Below are 14,684 nucleotides of genomic sequence, written 5' to 3' on the forward strand. Positions count from 1 at the left end.
GAGAGCTACTCCCATCTCTTTCACGTCCACACTCCCTATCACTTGGCACACTTAAGGTTCTTAATTATACTTAATAGTAACTGCATTGCTTCTGAAATAAGGAAAGGCTAAGGAGAAATGCCACACGCAGAGGAAGGGCTTCATTAAGCCACAAGCAGGGAAACGTTCCAACAAATCCAATTAAGCAGCACTGACTAGGACTCTACTGCTGAGCACAGCATAGAGATTCTTGATCAAAATAGATGTGTGAATTGGATTATATTCAGATGAAATGCATGCAGCTAAGCAAAAGTTTTGTGCCATCCCAGGAGCTGTGATATTACACTTTAGATTCCCTGAGACTGTGAGTCAGTTGAGGGAGGAGAAAGAGCACATAAGTCAAGAGGAGAGTCCCATTCATCCTGCGTATTTTATGGGAGCTTCAGCACCTCTGCCCCACTTATTCCCACTTCTTCCAGTAAGAGATATTGTCCCTTGGTTTGGGTAAGTGATATGACCTCATTTCTTAGAATCTTTTACCTTCAATCATTGTCTCCTATTATCACAGGGTCAGTTCCAGAGCATTAGTGCAGGCTTTGTTCTGATAACCTGCACTGGACATTCACTTCCCAAACCTGGCCTTGAGTTTCAGCTCCACGGTTTCTGAGTGATGTGATGTAGTTAAAAGTGTCTTAGCTTAAGTTACTCTTCTTTACAAGTCAGGCTAATAATATATATCCCATAAGGGTAGATGGAAAGATAAAGGACAAGTATACCATCTTTAAAAGTTATTTCTCAAGTAGAATAGAAAAATAAGGCATTTGTTTACCTTACCCTGCCTTTATTCTTTCAGTAAGACAAGTCACGGCCTCATGGCTTAGGCCAGTGACCTTGATCTCCCGGCACACTTCAGCCACCAGGATGTTTGTTCTTCTGGTACTTCTGCCTAGAGGGCTGTTGTCTGGCCTATTCACAAGGCTGCCTCCCTCACTGCCTTAAGGTCTGTGCTTATATTTTACCTCATCAGAGAAATCTTCTCAACCTCCTATAAAGAGCAGTACTCTCCAAGCATTTGCTATTCCCTCAACCATGCTTTATTTTTCTTTAGCATTTATCACTGTCTCTATCTCAATACCATATATACTCCTTGAGAATAGGGACTTTATTCACTGCTTTACTCCTAATACCTAAAAAAATGTCTATTATATATAGACCTTCAAGAAGAAATACACTGTGAGTAAATAAATAGATGACTTAATGTATGTACATAAATAATTACAAAAATGAATGTTCCCTAACCTGTCAGTGAAGTACAACTGTGTAGCTCCGTAACTTCTCAATTTATGGGCATGTTATCTAAGACAAGTTAAAGAATAAGTATACAAACTTTAAAAGTTATTTCTCAAGTAAAATAGAAAAATTAGGTATTTGTATAGCTTAAATAACATCTTCAGGGCTTCAATATACTTTTCCATGAAACGTAATATTACCTCTAAGTTTATCCTAACTGATAGTCCATGTTAGCCTACTTCTGATATATTTTTTAAAGTGAGTAACCTCTTGAAAATTCATGTATGATTAAGTGACTATTTTTAAAAATCTCTTAATGACTTGGTTAGGATAAAGCATATTGTTACTTGAATGACAGTCTTAGGAAAGTTCAAAGTCCTTCATTCGGTGACAAACCCCATCATGTGTCATCTGTGTGTTTCAGTCTTTATGGCCTTTATTTCTGGCCCCTGACAGTGACACTGTCTGTCTTGATTTCAAACCTGCATTTACCTTGCTTTGCCCTCTCTTCTTCCCCTCTCAATTTCTGATGCATGCTTTGGCATAGCTAGTTCCTATTTATCCTTCAAGTCTCAGTTTGAATGCAAATCATCCATATGTTTGTCTATTTATTTGCCTATCTATCTAGCTATCCATCCTATGTTGATAGATAGGACACTGCCAATATTTAACCAGGTTTGAACTATAAAATGGCAATTGCCTAGGACTTTACTTAGAATATTTGTCTTTCTTTGCTACACTCTAGGATCTACAAGAAAAGATTCATGACTTTCTTATTTATTATTATATCCTCAGACCTAAGCACAGTGCCTAATGCTTAGTAAACTTTCTATCAATATTCTTTGAATGAATGTGCTGTCACATGGAAGTGGTTATCATTATTGTGGAAACACCCTTAGTTGATTGTTTTACTGCTGTGATCATTACTTTCTAAAACATAATCGGTAACTATATTAAAATCACAGATTAGGGTAAGTTATTTAGAAAGAGAAGAAGGGAAAGATTGAGGAAGAGAAAAATGAGAATGATGAGTTTGAAGAAGAGGAGGAGAAGACAGACTTGAGAAAGGGTGATAGAAGATGAACCAGAATAAGAATAAAATTGAGGAGGGAAGAAGGAAGAGAGAAAGAGAATAGAAAAATGAAGGAATGTAGAATGTTTGCCATCCAGTAACTTGGATACTTTCAAATCTAATCTAGTTAGTAATGAGGGAATTTCATTGCCAGTTACTTAGACGGTCATCTTGTATCATCCCCTTTTCAATACACATGTATTCATTCTTTTAGCCATTTTACTTGGTCCCAGTTTTGATTACCTAATTATAAGTTTACAATTATAACTTATTTTTTTCAAGTACCTCTCATTTTCATAACTTTCTCCCTCTTTCATTTGCAAGTCTAAATCTCTATGATGTATTTGTATTTTGTTATTTATTTTTTTTCTTCTGTTGTTTCCATTAGCCCTTTCTCTTGATTTTAATTTTTTTATTTAGTTATGATATTTTTATTTCATAAAGCATTTCTCATCTGCTAATTTTGAAAATTTTACTTACATTTAATTTATTGATATATGACTTTTATATGAATCTTAAAAACTACCAATTAAGTAAGTAAGGCCAATTGTCTTTTAAACAAAAAAGTGAAGTCCTGGCCAGGTAGCTCATTTAGATAGAGCATTGTCCACCATATGCCAAGGTTGCAGGTTTGATCCCCAGTCAGGGCACATACAATAATCAACCAATGAATGCATCAGTAAGTGGAACAAAAAAATTGATGTGTCTCTGTCTCTATCTAAAATCATAAATAAAAAAATTAAAGTATATTTTAATAATCATAACATAAACAAATCAAAACTACAACTTTCTGTTTTGCAGAAGCATCATAAAAAGCAAAAGAAACTATGCAAAGTAATTATATTTCATGATTATCAGAAATTGTAGCATTTCCTATGACAAAAATGCTTAAGGTCAATTATTCAAAATAAAATAAATAGAAAAAAGATAATTTCAAGTTATCTTGAAAAAAGTAACATCTAAGGACTATAATCAATACATAATTTATATTTATCAGGTATTGTTGAAGACTCTATATTCATTAAGGATTTTTAAAAAATTTGCTTTGTTTTGCATCTAAAGATATAGGGAAAGTAAATATTCCCAAAGATGAAGTTCATGAATATTTCTAAAGGGAGGCTTTGAAACTAAAGAAACAAAGAAGAGAGGAAGCAGAGTGGTAATGACCGAGGAAAGGGCTTACCATCTAGATCATTCTCTGGGGTCTCCGCTGTGTACCAGTTGGAAGGAGGTCCGGTGCCATTGACTGTCATGGCTGACACTTGAAAACTGTACTGACTTCCTTTCTCCAGTCCTATGAAAGAGTTTTCCACAAAGGAAAAAAAAAAAAAAAGAAAGAAAGAAAAAATATAACAGTATTTTTAGCAGAGTTTCAAAAGTGTTTGTTAAATTTTAACAACAGTAGACATGTTTTATGTTGTTTGTGATTGCTGTGGTAATTATTGTTATTTTGGCCAAAAGGTCAGACATATTACAGCAAAAAATCAAATTATTTTTCATATATTCTCATTTATTTTTTCCAGTTTATAAAAATGTATCCCTGAAAATAGCCTCAGGGCAGATGCAGAATATAAAATATGAACGATGAAGAAATAATCAGAAATAGCAAGTTTCATTTTTCCTCACAGTCTGGAAGAGGCCTGCTTATAAATCAAGAACCGTCAATCTAAAAATTTATGTCTTCATCATCCATTCAAGGTCAGTGATTATATTTTCTTTGGACCAAGAAAAAAGAAATCAAAGCTACTGCACTTCAGAAAAAACAAAAACAGAAACAAAAAAACCCAACAACTTTGGGTTGTGTCTCCCAAAACTCTCACAAGGCATACTGTGTTTTGTATTATTTCGACAGTAGAGCATGCTGCAAGTCTGTCTCTATGATAATGTGGACATATTAACTTGTGCACTGCAGGCTTATTTTAGGGTGCACAGAGAGCACAGGTAGCTGAGAGAGGCCCTATGGATCAGTAGTGTGATATATATAGATTTTTAATATAAATAGATTTCCTTTTAGCTAAATTGCAAAGTAGTCATTAACATGACAAATTACTGGAAAATAAATGACACTTGTCAAAAGGCTATGTGACTTTTTTGGAGATGTTGAGGACTCAGTTGAAATTGAAAAGTCAAATCTCAAGGTGTTGAACAACCCTGATAAAGATAAAAATATAATATTTCTTTGTTTGTTTGTATTTTCTGAAATGGCACAAACATTTGGTGCTATAGAAAATTCATAAAGAAAATAAACTACTGGAGAAATGATGCTTATATCATGTACAAATTATGTATTTGTAGATTTTTGCATAGGAGAATAATACGCCTTGGTATCAAGGAGAAGTATAACTTACTACTAAGAGGAGACAGTGTTTTAAGTGATGGTTAGAATGGACGTCTTAATGTCAAGGGGATATTTCCTTCAATAAGTAGTACTATAGAGACGACAACTTGATTAACTCACCCACACAAAGGTACCTATAACACAAAATGTCTCGTGAAGGGCTTCTGATTTTATCAAATAGACTAAAGCTCCATGAAGACATGGCCTCAGAATGGTGTGGTGCTGTTACAGTTTTTGTTATTATTGATGTTTTAACTGTATGTCCACAGAGCCCGCTACAGTGCCTGACACATGGAAGGCACACACATAAAACAGTTGTCGAAGGACCCACTAAGAAAGTGTTACACACAAAGAAATTATGATGATCAAATACAATATGCAACATCAGCAGCATCATCAGCAAGGTGGCAAACACGTACTGTTGAACATAAGGTCTTTGTCATGCCTCGTGTAGGCTTACACTTACTTTCATTTGTCCTTTGGTTAAAATGGCATTTGTCTGCTCTTTGTTAATATTTACACCCTTTCACAAGTATTGTTGATACTGTGGTCCAGGGATTCCAAAGGTCTTCCAAGAAATCAAAGGAACTAAAAGGGAGACAACTTTGGGAAGGAATGCTTACCTATTCACTGATAACCTCTTGAAGTTAACATGAGAAGGCAGTTTAGAGACCATCTATTAAGTGTCTTCTCAGCTAGGTCTCCCTTGTCCAGCCCAAGCTACTTATCACAATATCCCTTCCAAACCTATAGGCTGGGGAGCTGTGCATGTCACCCTCTTCATGTCATCTGTAGTCAAGTATCTTAGGTTACCCTGAAGACCCTACCAAATTTCTTTGATGTATTATATTTAGTTTAATGTTAGTTAAAAAAAATAATTGCATTTCATTCTAGTAGATAGCTGTAGAATCTCTCTCACTACAAACACCTAGATACATATGCTTGCTTAAGTATTAAAAAACATTTAAATATGTACACAGAATCCCAATATTAAAAGAAATCTAAATGTTTAGTCAAATGGCTCATATAATGCTGGACATCTAACAAAGTGGCCCCGTAAATAAAGTACAAATACCTTTGGAATGAGAAAGTCACCAAGTGAGGGAATCCACTTAGAACAGCTTTGCTTGTTAGAAAAGTTCTTTCCTAGATTGCGTTGGATCTGCTTTACCATAGTATTACCAATAGATAAAGCCTAGTTTTACACAGCAGGATAAAATATTAAATTCCTCTTTCAAAATACCTTCACCCTAGTCTTCTGGTTCTGTAACAAACCTTTATCAACAAATTTAAACCTGGCATCCTCTTGTAGGTCTAGCTAAGTGTAGAATGCAGTGATAAGCAGAAACAGAAATTTTGCTTTTCAGAGAGGCAATCTGGACATGACCTTCAGAATTCTAGTTTGCAAATATTCCTGCTTCTTTGCTGTGAGGGGTACCTGTCCAGGCAAGTTTTAGATGTATTGAAATTCTTCTAATCTCAATTTTCCATAGAAAGTAATTAGGTAATAATAGCTATTTTTCTATCTCAAAGGTTCCTTTGAGACTCAAAAGGCAAACTGCTTTTAAAAATGGTTTATAAAATTGAGCATGTAATGGATATAAAGATAAGGAAACACTTGCATATTATTTTCTCACTTGACTTCCAAATACCCTGTGATTTTGGCACAGAATACATTGTTACTTTACTTCAGAGATCAAGATTATATGGCTCAGAGAAATTATGCAAGGCCACTGTGCAGTGTTTAAATCACCACCTGGACTGCTCTTGGGTGAAGACTGCCGGCTCTGTCCTATCTCCCACTGGGCCCTACAGAGCATGTTCTCATCGAAGCCCACCTGGCCAAGGCTGGGGATGTACGAGGGACGTGAGCTGCAAATGCAAAAGCACTGTGAAAATACGTAAGGAATGTTTGTCTAATATGGTTATATCCAGAACTGAATAATGGACAGGCAGAAAAAATAGAATTAATGATCTTATTAATTTAACAATGGATCAACTTAAAAGATCAATAAAACCCAAAATTCAGTATAGAGTTAGGTTGTTATTCCACTTAGAAAAAAAAATGTTACCCTGTGAGAAAAAGGAGGTATCTTCAAGAATTTGACCACTGATCACCATGAAACAGCAATATTTCTGGCTACAGCCCTGAGAGGTGATATCAAAAATCTTTCAACACCACATTGATTGATTGATTTGTTTATTCATTCATTGGAGGTGGCGTATGGAGAGGGAAGCCATTAGTAAGCAAAAGCTATTGAATTATATGATTGTATTTCTAAGAGTTGTCATCCGGGAAGTGTTTCCTGTGTTGGACTAGTGGAAATATTAAACAGTATTTTTTAAATGAATTGATAGGAAAAGCATTGATTTAACCCTTGCTACTTATTTAGATCTATAGCTGCAAAAGTAATCTTTAATTTTTATTCAATAGATATCTCTTTCCATCCCTGTGTTACCCCACTATCTATCCCTTTATACAATCAGACAACTACACATTTTTTGTTTATGGTCAGCAGTATATTAACTACAGTTTAAGAGTTAAGAGTATAGGTTTTCAATTCTGCCAAAATTAGACTTGAAGTTTTGCTCTCGAACTTATTAGCTGTGTGACCTTGAAAAACTTGCCCACCTGTCTCTCTTTGCCTAATTTTTCTCATCAATAAAATGGGAATATGTAAATAAAAGATTGTTATAGCCCTGGCCAGTATGGCTCAGGTGGTTGGAGCCTTGTCCCGTAAACCAAAAGGTCACAGGTTCAATTCCTGGTCAGGGCACATGCCCAGGTTGCAGGTTTGGTCCCAGTCAGGGCACATGCTAGAGGCAACTGATCAGTGTTTCTCTCTCACATAGATGTTTCTCTCCCTCTCTCTCTCTTCCCTGCTCCTCCCCTCTCTCTAAAATCAATAAGCATGTCCTTGGTTGAGGATAAAAATAATTCTTATACATATTAAATTTGAAAATATTTATAATGCTTTTATTCTTATGGAGATTTTTTTCAGGTTTATTGAGTTTTATTTCATATATAAAAATTGCACACATTTAATGTATACATTTTGATGACTTTAGACATGTGCAAAGATTGTGATACATCAACAAAATCAAAGTAATCAATGTATTTATTATGGCCTCAAAACTCTTGTTTCTTGTTGCTTTTTTAAATGATAATAACACTTAGCATGAGATTCCTTCTTAAGAAGCTTTAAGTGCACAAAACAGTATTGTTACCTATAGGCACTGCGTTGCAACACAGATCTCTAGAACTTACATATCTTGCATAACTGTCACTTTATGCCCATTGAACAATTCTTCATTTACTCTCTCCTTCTCCACTGGCAAGCACCATTCTATACTGTGCTTCCATGAGTTTGACATTTTAGATACCTCATGTAAGCAGTATCATGCTGTATATACCCTTCTGTGACTGAGATATTTCTTTATTTTTTTTAAGCTCTATCTTCTGTTATAATTGCTAGAAATGTTCATGTTCTCTCCTATTTCAAAGAATGATTCTTTATTAAAGAGAATTTATAGGTTAGGCCTCTTTTATTTTATTTTATTTTTATTTTATTTTTTGGTTATTCAATTACAGTTGTCCCATTTTTCCCCCATTGCTCCCCCCTCCCAGCCCATCCCTGTGACTGAGATATTTCACTTCGCATGTTTTCCAAGTTGTTGCAAATGGCAGGATTTACTTCTTCTTAAAGGCTGAATAATATTTCATTGTATGCCCATACCACATTAAAAAAATCCCTTTGTCAGTAGTCATTTGGGTTATTTCTTTATCTTGGATATTGTGAATAATGCTGCCATAAACCTGGAAGTACAGATATCCTTTTGAGATCCCAGTTTCAACTTCTTTGGATATATACTCAGAAATGAGACGGATGATTGATGGGTCATTGGTAGTTCTATTTTTAATATTTTGAGAAATCTCTATATTTTGTTTTTAGCATAGTGGTTGTTGTCAAAGTTGATGTGGGAAATATTAGTGTTGCAAATGTTTTAAAATATTTTAATATCAATGATTATTTACAGATTCATATAATAGCCAGTCATTTATGATCAAGTAAGCTAAAGACAACAACACTGTATAGTACAAATGGCACATAACCAGGAACCAGATCATCTGTGATTTAGTTGGAATCATCCCTTTAACTAGTGATAGATCTTAGTGAAGTCAGGCTTCAGAACTCAGCTTCCTCTTCTGTAAAACAAGGCCTTTGGGTGGGATGAATGGTGTAGTTCCTGCTCTGCTTCATTCAGACTCATTCTCGAAGAGTGTGTGTGTATGTGTGTGTGTGTGTGCGTGTGTGCATGTGTTTCATAGCTGCTTCTAACTATAATTTTATTCTAAAGAAAGTATGGTGTAGGTAGCAATTCTTTTCTTAGCTGTAAAAATTTTATTGTTTGTAGCAGATTGCCGTCTGTCTTTTCTATCCCCAACACTACTAAGTGCCTTCAAGCTCTGTAATTCTTCTGTTCTATTTCTAATTTCTTAGAACTTATGGCAAGAGACAATGTATTATTCAAACAATATAATGTCCCTTTATTCCCTTAATGTTAATCTTGTTATATAATTTCTATGCTATTGTTTCAATTTTTTAGTCCATAAAATATCAATGCATGTTTATCACTATGTTTATTCTATATTGATCATGAAACACAAGGAAACTAAATTCAATTCCAAGCAACCTTTTCTGAGGAGCACTAAAAAATTAAAAACAGCACTTTAATATTTAGTTGACATGGATTTCCACAATAAACTGATAACTGTGATTTAAATCCTTGTTATAATTCTGAATAACTTTTTTAATGCAGATGTCTCATTATCCTAGCAGAACACACACACAAAAAACAAGCAACTGTATAACACATAGAAGGTTATAAAAAAATGTGTGTGTCTCTATACCTAAATATGTATTTATATCATCAAATGAAGCATTCTGGCATTTCCAATTTTCCAACAGCTAAATCAATATATCCACATGTCTTATAAGTATTGAAATGATGGGGTCAGATCCTGTACATTTTAAAGTACTACAGATTCCTATAGAAAATCAATTCCTTCTGCTTACTAGAGAATGCATAAGCTACAAAATACAACCTGGGGACAAGTCAAGACCACAGCCAACCTCCCAGTGTGAGGCACGCTTTGTAGTATTGAAGACATTTCCACAACACCTGGAAATGCAACAGGCATTGTGGAAGTCAGGTCACAGAGCAGAGGAAAGGAAGGTAGTAGTTTTGAACAACTTGTTTTCAATGTTTTTAGGCCATGAGGCTATTCTCTGGCTCTATTTATTTCTTCAGTGCAAATTAAAAATAGAGTCTGTGTGATTTTTATGCAATAAAGATCAGTTACAGTTGTGAACATAACTGCTCAGGTTATGTTTGCATTCCCAAACACATTTTATAAGTATCAAAATGAAGAAAGAACAGTATGAATGAAGGCTTCAGATTTAGAGTCAAGACTCCTACAAATCTATAAAGATGGGAATAGATATTTGCAAGCTATTCTAATAACAAGCTAACCTATTTCTTTGCTATCTGCTGGGATGATATTAAACCAGAGTGGTGATGGGTTATCTTATGGTTGGAAGTTCTAATTGTCACACAAAATTTAGATAAATAAAAATGTAGGACTAAATAATTTTTTTAATAAATCAAGTTTATCAGAGCATGCAATTAAAAATAATTGTCCTTGAGGGACTTCCGGCCAAGATGGAGGCTTAGACGGACACTCTAGGTCTCCCTCTACAACTAGAGAGGAATACAACTACTTCAAAACAAAGGATAACTAGAAATTCCAGAAAATAAAACTACACGGAAGTCCAACATATGAAGTTATAAACCAGCGGTGCCATTTGGGCAGGTAAGAGTTAAAGAGGGCAGTGCTGTTTGCGGTCGCACCCGGACAGCGGCGGGGCGTCGAGGAATCCCGGATCCGTCAAGCCCCTGGCGGTGCGCAACCCCGGCGAGGAGTCCCGGCTGCGGTCAAGCCCCTGGCAGTGCGCGACTCCGGCGCTGGGGAGAGCGGCCGCCGCATCGCCTTGAACAGTGAGGCCCAGGGGGGCCGGAGGACGGATCCCGGTCTCCTAGCTGAATAACTGTGTGAATCCATCTTGGACCCCCGCCCCCAAAGAAAGCACCACAGGGCTGCGAAATAGGTCGCAGACAGGCGCCGGTCGCTGATTTGTGATGCGTACACAGGCACTGCCCCCGACAGCCGGCCCAAGAAAACAAAACGCATCTGTCAAAATGAGGCAGACAACTATAGAAATCCCGGTGACACAACTCACCAGGCAGCAGATAGAGAACCTGACAGATGAACAGATAAGAAACCTGTCAGAGGCTCAGTTCTGGGCCATTGTTATCAGGTGGCTTACAGAATTCACAAAAGAGCAGGAAAAAGATAAGAAAGAAGCGAAAAAATTTCATAACGAAAGGAACAAAACCGCATACGAGATAGATGGTGAGAAAAAAAAATCCAGAGTTCATTTCAACAAACTGGAATATGGAGAAGGAACAAGCAGTCAACCAATGCAGTGAGAGGAAATGGGAAGCAACAATGAGAGGATCAGAAACCTCTGGGACAGCTATAAAAGGCCCAACATAAGAATCATTGGTTTGCCAGAGAATGAGGAAGATGAACTAGAACTTGAAAAACTGAGTGAAAATATAATAAAGGAGAACTTCCCAGACTTGGGGAAGGGAATAGACTTGCAGGTCCAGGAAGCAAGGAGAGTTCCCAAGAGACTGGACCCAGGGAGAACCACTCCAAGACACATTATAATCAAAATGTCAAAAATTAAAGATAAAGAGAGAATCTTAAAAGCAGCAAGAGAGAAGAAAAGAATTATGTACAAAGGGGTCCCAATTAGACTATCAGCTGACTTCTCAAGGGAAACCCTACAGGCAAGAAGAGACTGGCAAGAAATATTCAAAGTAATGAAAATCCAAAACCTACAACCACGAATACTCTATCCAGCGAAATTGTCATTCAGAATAGAAGGACAGAGAAAGTGTTTCCAGGACAAAATAAAACTGAAAGAGTTCATTAGATCCAAACCACTGTTATATGAGATGTTAAAGGGACTGGTTTAAAAAAACAGAAGCTAGGGAGATGAAACAAAGGCAAACTAAATAGGCAACGAGAGTGGAAAAGGAACTGTGGGTACGGGAAGCATATTGGGGGGAGGTCAACAGGGAGGGGGAATGGGGAAAGGGAGGGAGATGATATAGGAATTGGGGATCAAGGTAGGAGGGAATGGAATAGACGGAGAGAGGTTGGGAGGAACTGTATGCACAACTAATGGACATAATCTAAAAGGGGGGGACAACTGGAGGGAGGGGGGCCACCGGGTGGAGGGGAGCAGAGGGAAGGGAAATTGGCACAAATGTAATATTTTAATCAATAAAACACATTAAATCTGAAAAAAAAATAATTGTCCTTGAGAGAAAAAAATAATAAAAGGTGTCTGTGGCAAGTTGAATAGTGCCCCCCCTTAAAACTCATGTATACTTGGAATGTGAGAATGTGACCTGCCTTGGAAATAGGGTCCTTGCAGAGATAGAAAGTTTAAGAATTCAAGATGAAATCATCCTGGATTTCTTCTGGGGTCCCTCTCCCATGACTGGTGTCTTTATAAGACAAAGAGAGGAAAGAGAGATACACAGAGGAAGGTATGCAAAGATGGAGGCAAAGATTTGAGCAAATCATCTACAAGCCAAGGAATGTCAAGGATTGCCAGCGACCACCAGAGGCTAGGAGAGAGACACAGGGTGGATTATCTCACAGAGCTTCCAGAAAGAACCAACCCCGTTGACATACTGTGTGTGGACTTTTGACTTCCTGATCCAAAAGAATAAATCTCTGTTGTTTTAAGCCACCACGTTAATGGTAATTTGTTACAGCAGCCTTAAGACTAATATAAAGTCTTTGATAGTGAAAAGGCTAATACTTGCTGCTATATATTATTATATATTTAAATGATTATACCTTCTGTAGAGAGAAAATCCTTTAAGTTTGTGTGTTTGGGGAATCAGAATCTTGATTTGATAATACTGAGCTGGATGTAATAAATTCCATTTGCCAAAAAAAATTGCACAAATACTAAGCAGTTCACACCATCAAGTTCTTTTGGTCATGTGGCTACTATTCCACATTTATTTTCCAGACCACTCACTTCTTAGCTGTTCAGTGTGTACACAGTTAGCTTTAGCAGGAGGATATCTTAAATTTCTGTAATCAACAGTTGTACAAATTATAACATGATACTAGAGTCTTGACTTCCTATTTTTCACTTTATACATGTATTTACAACTACACGTTTTATTGTTACAAAAGTTAGTAACAGTCACTATTAATATTTTGGCATGTATTACTTTAAATATTTTCCAATGATTTCATAATTTTTGGTTTAAAAATATGACTTTGTATATACTATTGCTAATTTAAAACTGAGTTAGTCACATATGTCTTAAATATTTAACATATAAGTTAGCATTTTTACATTACATTTTTTTCAATAGATATACATACAATATTCTATGTTTGAAATTTCTAGTTAACTGTCTATAATTGTATACTTGGGGTCTTTTTTATTATTTGTTATTAAAGTGAAAATGAATCAGTTAAACATGTTTAGAGTTAAAAACATTGCAAAATATATGGTTGTAGAATTAGAATAAATCCTAGGAGTTGGAACTTGAATCATACATTTATTCATCTTAAATATATACATATACATATATACAGCTGTATATAGCATATGCACATGATTTCCAGAAATATTCTAGAAATTTTCTGTCTCACAAGCAGTATATGAAAGTTCATATTTCTCTGATATGATTTCCAGAACAAGGTAGCATCGTTCCTTTTTATCTTTATTACTTTAATCAAAGAAAAATGCTAAATAATTTTTGTTTTAATTTGCATTTCTCTACTAATAAGATTGAACATTTTATCATGGTTATTCACCCTTTATAGAGTTCTGTAAATTGAATATTCAATCCTTAGTTTTGCTATTGAAATGCACATCCTTTAATTACTTCATGAAAAATTTATTTTATATTTTTAATTTTGTGCATTTGAGAAAGAAAAGCAATGATGAAAAAAAGTTTCAGGACATTAAGTGCCCATATCTATTAAAATATAAGGTTTTGATTACATTATCCTTAGAGTCTTTTTTTCTAGCCTAACATAAATATCAGGAATTATACTAAATTTTTTCAGCAAGATTTTAAAAGTTTGGTGATTTCTTTCAAACTAAACTACATGTTGTATTAAATATCAGAAGAACACATACCTCATTTCAACTTCAATTATTTTTACCTTCTTCCCATTTTTTCATTAGAGAAAAAGGCATAAAATCTTGGCTTTTCTTAAGCTTTTTAAAAAGTATGGTAGAGTACTGTTACCGAAAACCAATTGGAGGAGGAGATTCCTGCTGCCCACTGCCACCCTCCAGGCAAAATTTCAGAGGCAAAGGTTTGGTGATAAAGGTAAGTCTTATTCAAAACCAGTCATTTAAGCCCATCAAGTCACAGCTTTTTAATTACTTAAGCCTATGAATTGAAACTAAAACTCTAACACCTGGGTTCTCCTATTTTTCTCCTGTTAGTTTACAAACTAAAACAACATAAGATACAAAAGCTACAGAATTTTGGAAGAACGGCAGGCTTCTGCCTCAGAGCCTGATGCCTCTAGAACACCCAAAGAACAAGCCTGCCACCCTTTGCCTGGCCAGCCAGACCCTAGGCTGTGCCTGGAGTTTCTTCCCATACAAAATATTGCCCATTGGAAAATGCAGGCAGCTGCAGCATGATCATCCAGGCATCCTCGAGGAAGAAGAGCCTGAGACCCTGAGAGTGCCAGAGCCAGAGCCAGAGCAAGAGCCTGAGAGAGAGATGGCTCAGGAGCCAAGAAAGCTCATGAGCCAAAGAGCCCGCCCTCTTTTTATTTCCATTGGCTTGGGAGGCTCCAGCTTCTCAGCCAATTCT

General features: G+C 36.0%; 1 protein-coding gene across 2 annotated transcripts in view; it reads right to left on the bottom strand.

Moving 5' to 3' along the window:
- DCC (DCC netrin 1 receptor) overlaps nt 1-14,684 on the bottom strand; it is a 1,006,514-nt gene that overhangs the window by 166,198 nt on the left and 825,632 nt on the right. For both annotated transcript variants that reach the window (XM_090285089.1, XM_090285088.1), the window contains exon 14: nt 3,525-3,635. In XM_090285089.1, coding sequence (XP_090141215.1) covers nt 3,525-3,635 — 111 coding nt within the window. The remainder of the gene's footprint in view (nt 1-3,524; nt 3,636-14,684) is intronic.

Source organism: Furipterus horrens, unplaced genomic scaffold (assembly GCF_987537825.1).
Source record: "Furipterus horrens unplaced genomic scaffold, mFurHor1.1.pri manual_scaffold_8, whole genome shotgun sequence".
In the NCBI taxonomy this organism is placed as follows: domain Eukaryota; kingdom Metazoa; phylum Chordata; class Mammalia; order Chiroptera; family Furipteridae; genus Furipterus; species Furipterus horrens.